The sequence below is a fragment of the Lithobates pipiens genome, unplaced genomic scaffold (assembly GCF_037356315.1).
Source record: "Lithobates pipiens isolate NorthernLeopardFrog02 unplaced genomic scaffold, aLitPip1_a1.2 Scaffold_23, whole genome shotgun sequence".
NCBI classification, from domain to species: Eukaryota; Metazoa; Chordata; class Amphibia; order Anura; family Ranidae; genus Lithobates; species Lithobates pipiens.
The window spans coordinates 201003748-201017706 of record NW_027507785.1 but is presented as its reverse complement, the minus strand read 5'-3'; the positions used below and the strand labels follow the sequence as shown (position 1 = coordinate 201017706).

General features: G+C 40.3%; 1 protein-coding gene across 1 annotated transcript in view; it reads right to left on the bottom strand.

Moving 5' to 3' along the window:
• ASPM (assembly factor for spindle microtubules) overlaps positions 1 to 13959 on the bottom strand; it is a 103738-nt gene that overhangs the window by 57914 nt on the left and 31865 nt on the right. The window contains exons 5-16 of the mRNA XM_077452766.1: positions 12690 to 12797; positions 12227 to 12373; positions 10994 to 11239; positions 9836 to 9903; positions 9577 to 9718; positions 9273 to 9403; positions 8712 to 8887; positions 7205 to 7350; positions 6987 to 7072; positions 5363 to 5581; positions 3519 to 3720; positions 1638 to 1783 (exon numbers count right to left, since the gene is read on the bottom strand). Of these exons, the coding sequence (XP_077308892.1) occupies positions 1638 to 1783; positions 3519 to 3720; positions 5363 to 5581; positions 6987 to 7072; positions 7205 to 7350; positions 8712 to 8887; positions 9273 to 9403; positions 9577 to 9718; positions 9836 to 9903; positions 10994 to 11239; positions 12227 to 12373; positions 12690 to 12797 (1817 nt within the window). The remainder of the gene's footprint in view (positions 1 to 1637; positions 1784 to 3518; positions 3721 to 5362; positions 5582 to 6986; positions 7073 to 7204; positions 7351 to 8711; positions 8888 to 9272; positions 9404 to 9576; positions 9719 to 9835; positions 9904 to 10993; positions 11240 to 12226; positions 12374 to 12689; positions 12798 to 13959) is intronic.

Below are 13959 nucleotides of genomic sequence, written 5' to 3'. Positions count from 1 at the left end.
ATAGGGGTGTTCCTTCCTTGATGGATCATGTGGCACGAAGTCATCCAACATTTTTTCATAATTTGACAGGCTTCTACTAATGTAGAAAATGTACTGCATGTCAAGTAAATGGAGTTAGGAAAATTGACACCTTTAGCTCTAGGGTCACCTTGAGATTATATACACTATCAAATCAGTCATCAAATGCACTACCACAAAATGTGGTTTGTTACAATGCCCATGGGGTCTCCAATATGTGGGGAGGACCATATGGGCATGGAACGTTCGCCTAGAGACACACCTAGGCAACATTAGGAGAGGTTTTAAGGGTCATAACGTCCCTAGACACTGCCACTGTGCACAATAAAGACCCGGCAGGTACAATATTTTGGGGATAGACAAGTATCCTCCACATCAGTGAGGAAGCACTGTTAAAAGAGAAATTTCCAGATTAGAGGCTAATTTGATTCATCCATATAAATTTATATCTATGTTTTTGTGGTTAAAAAAAAATTAAATAAAAAAATTGTATGGGTTTTTTGCTCTCTCCTCCTTTCGAATTTTAAAATGTTATCATTTTCCTTGACCTTTTACCCCATTGAAGCTTATAATAATTGTATTTTAAGAACATTTAGATTTTCTTTTTTGGGGGTGGGCAACATATATTTTTTCTATTTTTGCATTGTATATTTTACAGATTTTACTTATTTATGAAGGGTCTCCTTGACCCTGATTTGGTTTCCCTTACACATTTTGTGGGAATGGTCATACTTGGGTATGACCAGTAGATGGTTTTTTAGAGATTCATTTTTTGCATAGTTATGTTGATCCAGCTTGGCCATTGCTATGGTCTTTTGGGTCCTGTGCTAAGCAGCTGGGCTGCCCTGCTGCAAAGCATCACAAATTTATCTGCCCAGCACAGGCACCATTCACATAACTCCTTCCATTTTCTTCAACGAATGCAAAGCATTCACTGAATAAAGGAGATTGAGTGGTGACATCACAATCTTTATCTTGTCAAATCTGAAAATGTGTCGCATTCATCAAGATAAATGAAAGGCGTCTGTGCCAGGCAAGTGACACCCTGTGGCTATTATGCAGCACGGCAACCACATGGCATTGAGATTTGGAAGACAGTGGCAAGCACTGTAGTAGTGGTAACTACTACAGTGCTCCCACATATGCATACTTACATTGGTCCAAGCTGGAGCTGGATCCATACCTGAAGACTACAGGGTAAATGACTGCACAGAATATGATCCTTGTGTGCAGGGTGGGATTAGTGAAGTAACAGGCGGATCTACTTGAAAAGGCAGGGAGGGTCTCACATTTTGACCACTTCACAGCAGATGGAGCTGCATTTAACTGTAGTCCTAAAGACTACAATCAAGTCATGACTATGGAGCACTGCAGAAGAGGAAGTAAGAGGGGTCCACTTAACTAAAAGGAAGTTAAAATCTGGGAATCAAGCACTTGTATTTTGAGTCAAAGCACTTAGCCGATTAAAAAAATTAAAAAAAAATGAAAAAAAAAAGCTAAAAATAGGATTTTAGTTATGGTATAGTATTCCATTTTAAATAAATTTTCCTTCAGTTCTACGTTAAACTAAGTCACATAGTAAGAGACTTTAAGACAGAAGCGATATCTGATTCCTTTACCTTTTCATCTGGGATTGTATTAGACGTATCAGAGTGATGAATCATAGCAGGAATTCCCCCCAGATTAGACACTGCAGTTTGCAGAAGAGAAAAGTTTGTTCTTTCATTAGCCAATAATTCTTTATGCAAGGCTGAGGTGGTGAAGCCTGTAAAACAAATAAAACAATTATGGAAATCATGGTCATTATTATGCTTCATGGCTTATTACACATCGATCACCGGCCCAGTGTCCCCAAAATGTTGTCACCACACACACACACACACACACACACACACACACACACACGTCCCCACACAGTAAAAACACCTGTCCTCTACATATGCAACAGTCAAATCATGTCCCAATGATCAACTGCGCACATCTGTTCATGATCACACAAACTAATTATACACTTAACAGGATTTTTTTTTTTTACCAGTGACATGTAGCAGAATGCATTTTGGCTTAAATTTATGACAAAATTAGATTTCATTGGATTTCTTTTAAAATAGAAAATGTTTTTTCGTTTTTTTTTCCTCAGAATTAAAGCGCTTTTTTTCGCTTATAAATAACAAAAACATTAAAAAAACAGAGTCATGAATAAATATGACCAAATGAAAGCTCTATTTGTGTGAACAAAACTATAAAAATTTTATTCGGGTATAGTGTTGTATGACCACGCCTTTCTCATTGAAAGTGCGACAGCGCTGAAAGCTGAAAATTGGCCTGGGAAGGAAAGGGGTAAAAGTGCCCAGTATTGAAGTGGTTAATGACTGGGCCTATTTTTCAGACTTGGTGTTTAAAAGTAAAAACTTTTTTTTTTTTTGCTAGAAAATTACGTAGAACCCCCAAATTGATATATTTATTATATAATTTCCCCAGACACCCTAGAGAGTACTATGGTGGTCGTTTCAATACTTTACGTCACACCGTATTTGCGCAGCCATCTTACAAGTGCAATTTTTTTTATACATTTTTTGGAAAACATAAAAATTTTAATTTAAAAAAATAAGACAACAGTAAAAAGTTACCAATTTTTTTTTTTTATACTGTGAAAGATAATGTTACGTCGAGTAATCGATACCCAACATGTCATGCTTCAAAATAGCACCCACTCATGGAATGGCGACACACTTTGACCTTTAAAAATCTCCATAAACTAAGTTTAACAATTTTTACAGGTTACCAGTTTTGAGTTAGGGGAGTTCTAGTGCTAGAATGATTACTCTCACTATCACGGCGATACCTCACGTGTGGTTTGAACACAGTTTTCATGCGGATGTGACTTGTTTTTAAATTTATTTCACTTTTTATTTTTACACTGTCCTGTAAAAAAATTGGGTCACTTTTATTCCTATTACAAACGTAAACATCAGTTTTAATAGAAAAAAAAAAAAAAAAAAAAGCATGACAGGATCTCTTTAACGTGAGGTTTGGGGTCAAAGACTTTAGATCTCACATTTACACTAAAATGCAAAAAAAAAAAAAAAAAAAAAAAAACAAAAAAAATCCACATTTAAGACCACTGGACAGAAGTGACATTTGACGCCGCTTCCGCTATTCCAATGATATGGAGCCAAGTGGGGGCCATCTTTCCCCTCACTCAGCTCCAGGCTGTTGAGGGGAGAGGACCGAGCGTCTCCGCCGCTACCGACGGATCGGATAAGCAACGGAGAGTGGTTTGTTTTGGGGGGGGGGTGTGTGTTGGGGCGGGGGGAAAGGAGGTGTTCCCCCTCTCCCGATAAAAAAGTGATCTTGCAGCGAATCCGCCGCAGAGACCACCAGGGTTATGGCAGTTATCTGCTGCAACAACAATGGTATTCCACGTCAAACAGCTGACATACAACGGCAGGTGGTCCGTAAGTAGTTAGTTAAAGAAATGGTAGATAAACAAGACTTACCATCACAAATTCCAGACCACATATCGACAGAGTTGTCAGAATCGGAGGAAGAATTCAGCCCTACTTTCCCAGTTTCACTACATTCTATGGTCTGTGTGGTTTGCTGACGAATAGCATCTAATGCCACATAGCTGGGGTGGTAATGGTTAATTAGGTAACAAAATACTCTCCCATCAGAAAACGACACAGTAAAATTTTCAACCTACAAAAAGAACACACAGGTTAGCTAAAAAACAAAAAAAACAAACACACACACACACACACACACACAATAATACATTCGTACCTTCGTACCAATAGCAAAATCAAAAAAAGGTAAGGTAGGTAACTGGCATCATTTGTTACAGTAGGACACGGACATTTGGGAAGGGGGTTGGTGTAAGGCATATCTTACATAGTCTCAGAAATTTTTCATTAAAGTCTTCACATTATATAGTTTGAATACCAGGTCAAAGATATATTAATTATAACTGTGAAAGAATAAATTCCACACTCTATTTTTTTTTCATTTTTCCTAAAAAAAAACAAAAAAAAAAAAAAAACACAACAACACCACACACGGCTTTGGAAAAAAGCCCGTCTTTCTCCCCAATTTCATTTTTTTTCAGGCCTTTCCATCTCCAATCATGACATTAACTTACTTCCTTTCCTAGGACGACAATGGTACTGAGCAGGCTGGTCACCCTAGGCCAGGGATTGTGTTAGGACTACATAACACTTCCCTCTTTTCTCCATGTAAGGGAGAAGTGTTTTGTAGTTCGCCGAGATAGCAGGGAACAATGCTAACTGATAGTTTACTGAGCTCCCTACTTCTGGACTGTTATCATCCCACAAGATTTCTGTCTGAATGAACAGCTATTTGTTTGCACCTGCCAAACAGATAAGATGCTTTAAATAGTATATTTAACCACTTGCCGACCAGCCGCCATACTTTTACTGCGACAGGTCGGCTCTCCTGCGCGAACTGACGTACCTGTAAGTCGGTCTATGCACGCGAGATCGTGGGCGCGTGGACTCGATGTCCACCGGTCACAATCGTTGTGTACAGAGGCAGAACGGGGGTTTGTCTTTGTAAACAAGGCAATTCCCCGTTCTGCCAGATGACCCAACATGACAGATCTTCTGTTCCCAGTGATCGGGAACAGTGATCTCTGTCATGTCCCAGTAAGCCCATTCTCCCTACAGTTAGAAGACACTCGGGGAACACATTTAAAACCTTTATCGCCCCCTAGTGTTAACCCCTTCCATGCCAGCATCATTTATACATTGATCAGTGCATTTTATAGCGCTGATCAATGTAATAATGTCACTGTTCCCCAAAAAATGTAATTTAGGGTCAGATTTGTCCGTGGTAATTTTTTGGATGGAAAACCGTGCGCAGCAATCATGATGCATTATGGAATCAAATCAAATCGTTGACATGATAATCTAAATAAAATTGAATCATGAGACCAGTAAAGATGCACCCCTCTAGTGTGTATCCAGCTTTAGTCTAGTTATAGAGGTCCAACCTGCTACGCTCTCTTCCTCCTGATGCAAATCTGACAACAGCTAGATAGGATGCAGTTCCTACAACTCGTTTGAGCTCACAGCAGTTCCCCAAGACAATCTGTCGCATTGGAATGCAGAGAGGCAGGACGCCAACATCCCCATCCCCTTTGGTCATATCATTTCAAGAAAGAGCCCAGCACCAAGACAAGCTGCAGTTATGATGCATCAATCTCTTCCTGGAAATCTACATACCTTAAGTTCTCTATTACACATTTCTGAGGTGTTAATTATAAATACAAAAGTGCTTGTAATGCGAATTGTTGGTTAAAAAAAAAAAAAAAAAACCCAGTTACCTTTGTGTTATAGAAGGCACATATTGCGTTAATCCATTCCATGAGTAGCAGTACTTGCTCACTGTAATTCTCTGCTAAAAATGGGATACTGTCACGCTTCGTGGCCACTGCTGGAAAAGACAGAGCACGTAGGGCAGCAAGCTTTTTCTGAGTGCTGTAACTGTGTTTCAGGAACTTTATCTCCTCTTTTAAATGGTCAACATTCAGCACAACTTCCACCTATCACAGATAAAGACACACTGAATTTCCAAAATGAACAATGGTCATAGCTGATTATACAGAAAGGAAGCCATATCAACAGTTTTAAAGGGGCACCAAGTACATACCTAAATGGAATGTTTAACCTGAAAAAAGAACCCTCAATTGCCCTCAACCTACTTCAAACGTAGATTCTTTTGCTGCTGTGATCCGACTTCCTGTTAGAGGATGACCATCTTTATTCTCCATGTTCCCACTGTATGTAATAATGTAGCCACCCTCTCTTACTTGGACCTGAGATAGACTAGGGACTGTAAACTATGGCAGCGGTCACGATCCAGTGATTCATGGACTATTGATGGTCTACAAGAAAATTTTGGTGGTCCCCTTGGGGTTCAGCCACAAATCAACATTGTGGCGGATATATACCGCCCAGTGTTTCCGTTGGTGTTCTCAATGCGACCAAACCTGGAGCAGTGCAGAAAGCAGGAGTCGAATTCCAATGGCAACACTGATCACAGACTGTGCGGGGGATCACAAAGCTCAAGCACGTGACTGGATAGGGAGGCGATTATCCAATGATAAGTCTGTGTAAAGCAGCAGTGTGATGCAGGGCTCAGAGTTGGAGCATTGGGTGTATAAGGCAGGGGTTTCCAAACTTTGACATCATCGCAGCCCGGCCTAACAGCCGAAGGCTCGGAACACAAAAGAAAGACTGGGAGAAGATGGAAGCACTGAGGGGCCAGCTGGATCAATCCCACCACAGCGATGGAGGGTACCTTTTAACCATCAAGTCTGTCATAATGTACTAATATACCATGCATACTAGCACACGATTGCATAACCCACCTGGGGGGCCCCAAAACAAAAATGATAAAAGCAGGAGTATACTACCGCTTTAATAACTTGTTTTTAAAAGGTAGAGGCTTCAGGAGAGACATGGTTAGCTAGGCGTCATGCCCAAAGCGAGTTCATAATCCAACAGTATTAAAAAAAAAAAAAAAAAACTGCATGCAGAAGGTTTTTTACCTTAATGCATAGAATTCATTTAAAGCAAGAATCTTTTTGCTTTTAGAACCACTTTAAAGGACACGTTATATAAAGGTTTGTTGACGAGGGTTTACATGGAGAGGACTGACCTTTTCTGTCCAAGAAATATCTACAGCATATATACCTGCGCTCAGTAATGATTTCGTGCTAGCCGGAAACAAAAACCCTATAGTCCTCAGTGAATTCAACCATAAGCGCAACAAGAGACCAGGAAATTGACACCCCAGGAAGTGTTATCAGCAGTATCTTCAGTCGAAGAGGCAATTTTTATTTAGGTTTTTGCTTTGTCTACAAAATATGGACAGGTTTTATCCAAAAACGCTAAGTATGAAGTAGAAAGTTACTTATTCTCACACACAAACGTGCAGAACAATACCTGAAAAGTTAGAACAATATTCCACAGCAAAGCCAATGTACGTTCTCTGTGTCTGTCCACAATGTCTTTGGATGAGATGGCGTTACCTGCAATGCATTTATATTTAAAAGGGTGAAAAGATATATTATAGACATAGAATAGGCAATACACACATTAAGAATGTTTTATAAATAAATTAAATTCTCTCTTAATCTCTGAAACTATTAACAGCTATTTACCACGCTCATCTTTGATCTGAACACCTCTATCTGTCAAAACTTCAAGTGCCACTTCCACGTTGTGCATTTTCTGCAGGCGACTTATTGCTGGGACTCTCAACTTTTTAGACAGACCCCAGTTATGGGTTAGGAGTTCCATCATTCGTCTGTTTATAAAGGAGTATTAAAAAAAATAAAAAGGGTCAAACACAAAAAATAGTGAACTAAATATTAAACTACAAAAATAGTTTAAGTCAATATTAAAAGAGAAGTATGCCAAAAACTTTTTGCGCTGTATCTCCTAAGGGTGACAGGAGTACATTTACTTGTTTTCCTGTGGCCGACCCAGCCGATAGGCTACTGACCACTACCAGTTGACAAGGTTGAGCAGCGCCAGGCTAAGGAAGACCAACAATATTGTCAGGATCCACCCAGCTGTCTGTCTGACAGGTGGTTCTGTCATTTAGTGCATGGCTGAGAGCCAGAACCATGCCTGCCCCCTCCCCAGTCTGCACTTCAGCAAGTGCTGGAGGAGCTGAGAGGAGAGCAACAACTGACAATCACTGCTCTCCACTCAGAGCAGATCAAGAACTGAATGATCAGCAGCTATGTAGTTGCTCACTTCTCTGTCTTAGACCCCTTTCACACTGAGGCAGTTTTCAGGCAAATTAGCGTACCTGAAAACTGCCTCCCTTGCCACCCGAGTGCTTTCACACTGGGGCGGTGCGCTTGCGGGACATTCGAAAAAGCAATGAATGGGCAGCGCTTTCGAAGCACCTGAAAAGCGCTTTAGAAGTGCCGCAACACTGGCATTTTTAACCCCTTCTGCCACTAGCGGGGGTTAAAAGCACCCCGCTAGCGACCAAAAAGTGAAGCTTAAACAGCGCTAAAGAGCAGAACTTTACCGCTAATGCACCGGTGGCCCCAGTGTGAGAGGGGGTCTTAGTGATGCGAGACAGCTGCAGATTCACACAGATGCTGCAGTATTGTCATATGCATGTTTTTTTAATAATCCCATACTTCTCCTTTAAAGCATACATTTCCACTCAGAGCAAAAACAACCAGATGAATCTCTGAAACTAGTTTCACTTTTACTAGAACACTATGAAATAATAGAAGCTTGTGCTTAGAAATACTTGTAGACCTCCGACACTGTAAAGCACCCTCAGAAGTGGCCCAATGTCTGAAGTCAAAAACTTGACATAGGAGCTGTAAAACTTCATGTGACCCCTGACTCTCAAACTGAGGATTTTAAAAGTTGATTGGAATTCTACCTTTTGCAAATATAATCGCAAATGGGGGCAAGATATAACTTTATGGAAGCCTGACATTTAGTCAACCAATTTTGGAATGGAAAGAATAGACTTTATGCTTTGCATTACCTCCCCCATCAGGCTACCATAAGGCGAGTTTTATTGATACTGTTGGATAGCTCTCATTCCATAAGGCTTTTTTGTTATGGCACCTGGCAGATTGTTTATTCACGTACTTCTGAGAACAAACTACAAGGAACATGTACGTTACTCACACCAAACGAACACCGCACTGTAAATCCACTGCAAGGTTTGTGACGGCAAAATCAAATTCATCAAGAGGGGTCTGAACATGGCTGACAGGTAATCCCAGATAACCAAGGTGGCGTGACAGATCTCCTTCTCCACTCAGAAAATCACGAGAAAATGCCAGCAAAAGGTCTTTACTTGTCTGTGGAGACACAACAGCTCAGAACACTAGGTACAAGGCGTAGAAGTTCAATATTTGCATAATTGTTAAAGTGGACCTGTCACTCAAAGTCACACTGCATAAGACAACTGGGTACATGTCAGCTGAAGCAGACACGTGCCCAATTATTTTGAGCTTAGTTGGAGTTTATTTTGAATTCCCCAAAATTATATAAACAAATCTAGAATGCCCTAGAACAGTATATGTATAAAAAATACACAATGCTCCAAAATGAAATGGGACATTTTAGTTGGCCAAGATTTCATAGAGCACTTCAAATGAACTTGATTATGGGGTCATTGATCAGGCCCATAACCATGATTTAATTTTTTAATAATTATATAAATAAAAGGGAAAAAATACCTACCTTAAAATCAGCATCCTTACAAAATAAGCAGGGATCATGATCAATAAGTCTCGACTGTTTAGCATAATCAAGAAAAAAAACTAAGAGCAGCAGTTTCTTTAGGGTAAACTTGGATAAAGCCTCTTCATGACCTGAAAACAGATGTATAAAACTAGTTAAACACAACATATACTAAAATATATTATAACACACACACACACACACACACACACAAAACAATACACTACATGTTTTAGGACTTCTACCACAGTGAAATCTAGCTCTGAAAGAGATGGAACCGCCACCCCACAATACAAAGACTCACCATTACGATACAAGTTTGGTACTGAAGGATGTCTGTACTCTGCTGCAATATCTGGATTCCAGAGGAGACGATTTAAGATGAATAGAGCAAGGCCAGTGACATCGTTATTGTCCTCCAATGAAATTAGCTCTCCAAATATAGTCTGCCAATCACAAATTTACATTTACTAATAAGGCCCAATTACACCAACGTGGTTCTATAAAGCTTCAAGTGCAAAGCAGAAACCTGTAACATTTGTCTTCATATTAAAAGTTATTACCTCCAGTCCTACACGAAGCCACAATGGATTATATGAAAGTAGCCAGCTCAAGATCTTCTGACGTTCACCTGGAAAATTGATCAGAGAAAAAAATACATAAAAAACAAAAACAAAAAAAATAAACACAAACATACACAACACTTTAGAGGTTCCATAGTCAATTTAACATAACGACATTTATGAAAATTTTAGAAAGCAATACACAAGTCCAGTATTGAAGGGCAACTTGGAAGAGTATAAAAGCAGGGCAATAAAACTTTGCCATCGTTACATGAAACCTGCAATTAAAGTACAAAGCTTGTTAATTGCCTGGCTGTCCCACTGCTTTATTCTACCCACTTCCTGTGATTCTTGGGCATCAAGGACCAGCCCCTGTGGGTATATCAGATCTCCTCGGACACAGAATTTTTGAGAGAGTAGGGCTACAAAATTTTATTGGGCCTTTCTTGGGAGGTAAAAGAATAATAATTATAAACTGTATTTCTGATGAAATTGTACAAACTAAATATGATTAAAATTAAACCATTTTAACAGAAATACAATTGTAGATATTCACTTCCAGTACTCTAAAAGTCCGATATAGTATTCTTTCTCTGTCGTCTTGTATGGTTGGAATGTGATTCTCCCCCGCAAAAAGGGTAGGATTTGTTTGAAATCCTCATCTTTAAAAAGAAGTGCAGTCTAAGCTCATTTGGCTGGGCTTCTCACATGCGTCACGGGAGGGCAATTCATTTTGCAATCCTGTGACCTGTTTTCAGCAGAGAGCGGTCTGAAGTCTGCTCTCTGCAGACATCACAGGGATCAATCCCGGCACGTGTCTGCGACAATGGAAGTTGGGATCCGCCAGGTGCCTGCACTGACACAGCCGCTCCCACCCCTCCAAAGCTCAGCTCTCCAGTGAGCGTGGAGGAGCAGAGCGGAGAAATGCCGATTGACAGTCAGCCTTATAGAGCATGGCTCGGGAGCGACCCCTAGAGAATAAAATACATTTACCAACGAGGTGGGGGAGGGGGGGGGGGAGAAGTGGGGTACTGAACTGATATTAATCTTGAACTATCACAGCTTCCATGTTAAGAGGTCATATTTAATAAATATGAATTACCATTACACACATTTTCACTTGAGAGTTTATTGAAAAAAAAAATGGTTTGACCTTACCAATATCTTTCCAGAGATGTCTGTCTTTCCTTACAAGAAGACGCCGTGCTTCAATCTCTACTTCCAATCGCCGAATGGCTTTTACCACAGGGTCAGAGGTAAAGAGGCGGCAGGCTGATCTCCTCAGTCTGTTCAACCTGCATCGGGCTGTGTATGCCTTCATAGAAACTTCTTCCTTAGTTGGAGCCTTGGGTACACTCACTTTGTGAGTGCTTTCAGCTCCAAGGATTAGAGCAGCTGCATTTACTATAAAAAAATAAAATAAAATGTATATTATATATATATATATATATATATACACACACACACACACACACACACACACACACATATATACATACATATAACACCAAATTACAGTACTAGCTAATACAATAAAAGTTTGCCAAATGAACTCACTGTCCTATGTCCAGGTGTGCTGGTTGAATCACTGCTTTCCCCCAGGCATGCTTACACACAAAACTGTGCTACTGTATATTGATCCTTAATCTACCACACGCCACCTTCGGGGAAACTCTTAAATAAAATTATCACGAACACAGTATCTTGCCAGTTTTAACAACTATAAAATAACAAAACATGTTATACTCACCTGCTCTGTGCAGTGGTTTTGCACAGAGCGGCCCCGATTCTTCTCTTCAAGGGTCCGCCCAGCGGTGATCCTGACTCATGTTCTTCGTTGTGTGTCTCCATTGCAAGCTGCTTGCCATGGAGGCACACAGTGTCTGCATGGTCCGGAGCGGTGCGTCTATAGACTTACACAGTGAGACTTAGACCCTCCCCCAATTCCTCCTCACTGCATTTGATTGACAGCAGAAGCCAATGGCTTCTCAAGTGCTGTGTGACGAGAAAGAGGGAAAAATAGATGCATCAGGGCAGAGCTGAAGCCATTCTCCCCTCTTATCTTCACACAGAGAAGGGGAGGGGGCAGAGAAACGAAAAAGGTTTTTCATTCCTTGCATTAGGGTAAAAAAAAAAAAAAATATATCCTCTCTCTCCAATTCAACTAAAAATCAAAGAAAACACACCCCAACCGATTTCGATAAGATTGGCGAGGGTTAGAAATGCTTGAGTTTCTGGCATCTGTTGCCCCACAGAATTTCTATTTTCCTTTTCTGTCATTCGTCACATTGACGGAAGTCAGGGCAAATCCTCCCAATGGGTACACAGACATGATTTCAAAATCATACAAGTAGTCCAACCCTTCCCCACATTGTCTATTGCAAGACTGACCTTTCATGGTATCTGTTTTCACAGCAAAGTCATCTGGAGTGAGGATGAAGTTTAGCCACCAGGTAAAGCCTCGTTCTTGCTTTGCCATCCAGCGTTCATCATAAAACATATTTTTGGCAGCAAATGGCATTGGATGCCGAGGAATGACTAATGAAGAAACAAATCATTACTACTGGGCTGAAGATAGAACTAGCTTACATTACACTGTTTACAGATATGCAAGGTTACTTACCTGATAGAGACATTTACTAGTAACACTGTAAAACTGCTCAAATGGCAACATTTCACACATTACGGGGATAAAAAGACCCCATTCTCTGGAATAAACCAAAAAAAAAAAAAAAACACACACACACACACACACACACACACACACACACACACTTCACTCTAGAGAGAGTCTCTTTGATGTTTATTTCCAGTATGAGAATAAAGTTTAAACTTTCTGATGTACGGTATATACCTGTTTTAGCAGACTTCATGAAAGTCAGCTTTGACTGTGGAACAGCAACAACTCTCTTGGACTGTTTAAAGACGACAGCAGAATTGAACTGTGGCAACCTTGACGTATCTGGAAGATATTCATTTAAAAGCAAATAAGCATTGGTTACTGGCTTGATCATACAACTTTAAAATAAACGTATACAGTAGTAACAAACGGATAAACGAACAATGGAGGCTGCAATTACTGAAACCTGAACTCAAGAAATGATCTGTATTGAATATTTCATTGGTCCAGCTTGGCCAGACTTAAGTATACATATTTAATACCCGATAGGCTACTGGAAAAGCTGGAAATCACTGTATAGTCAGCGAAACTACAGTAATAGTGAGCCAATGAGAAGAGAGTAGGGGGTGGGCCAGAGCCGCAGCTCTAAGTGTCTTATGGATGCATAGAGTGGGGCTCAGGAGCGAGGATGCACCAGTGCCACCATAGCAAGTGTCTTGTCATTGGGGGCACTGGTGGGGTACCCAAGAAGGAGTGAGGATCAGGGATGATCTGTGTAACACCACTGCACAGAGCAGGCATGTATGACTTAAAAAAAAAAAAAGAAATGAGATATTATATATTTAAAAGAGATACAGTGACCACCTACAGATTGATTAAATTCAATAACTGAGCAGAACAATTTTTTTTTTTTAAGGTCTCTGTATTTGTAAAGATCTTGGGAAAAAAAAAAACCCCTATGGGCAGAGATGGACATTTAAGTACCATATTTAATCAGTGTATAACATGCACTTTTTCCCCCCTTAAAATCAGGGAAAAATCGTGGGTGCATGTTATACGCCGATCCCCGCCGATAGTGAGCAGAGTGTGCTTGGCTCCCCTCACAGTCACGCCCAGTCCCGCCATTGGACCCGTGTTATGTTCATCATAGGGGTGGGGCTGCGAGGAGCCGAGTACACTCGGCTATGTGTATATCAGCGGAGATGGCCGCCAATTTTAAATAGCTTGTAATGAGGCTAGGCAAGGCTGAAAAGACACAACATTTCAAAAGACACAAGGCTGCAACAACACTGGGCAAGGCTGCAATGATGGGCATTTAAATGTAAGTTTTTTTCCTTAAAATTCCCTCCTAAACTTGGGGTGCGTGTTATACTCCGATAAATATGGTATTTACATACAGTCATGTGAAGAAGTGTATCCTATGGAAACACTTGATTTTTTTTAACACAACTGAACAAGCAAACATTACATCTTTGTCCAAACAAGTGCACACAGATAACTATTA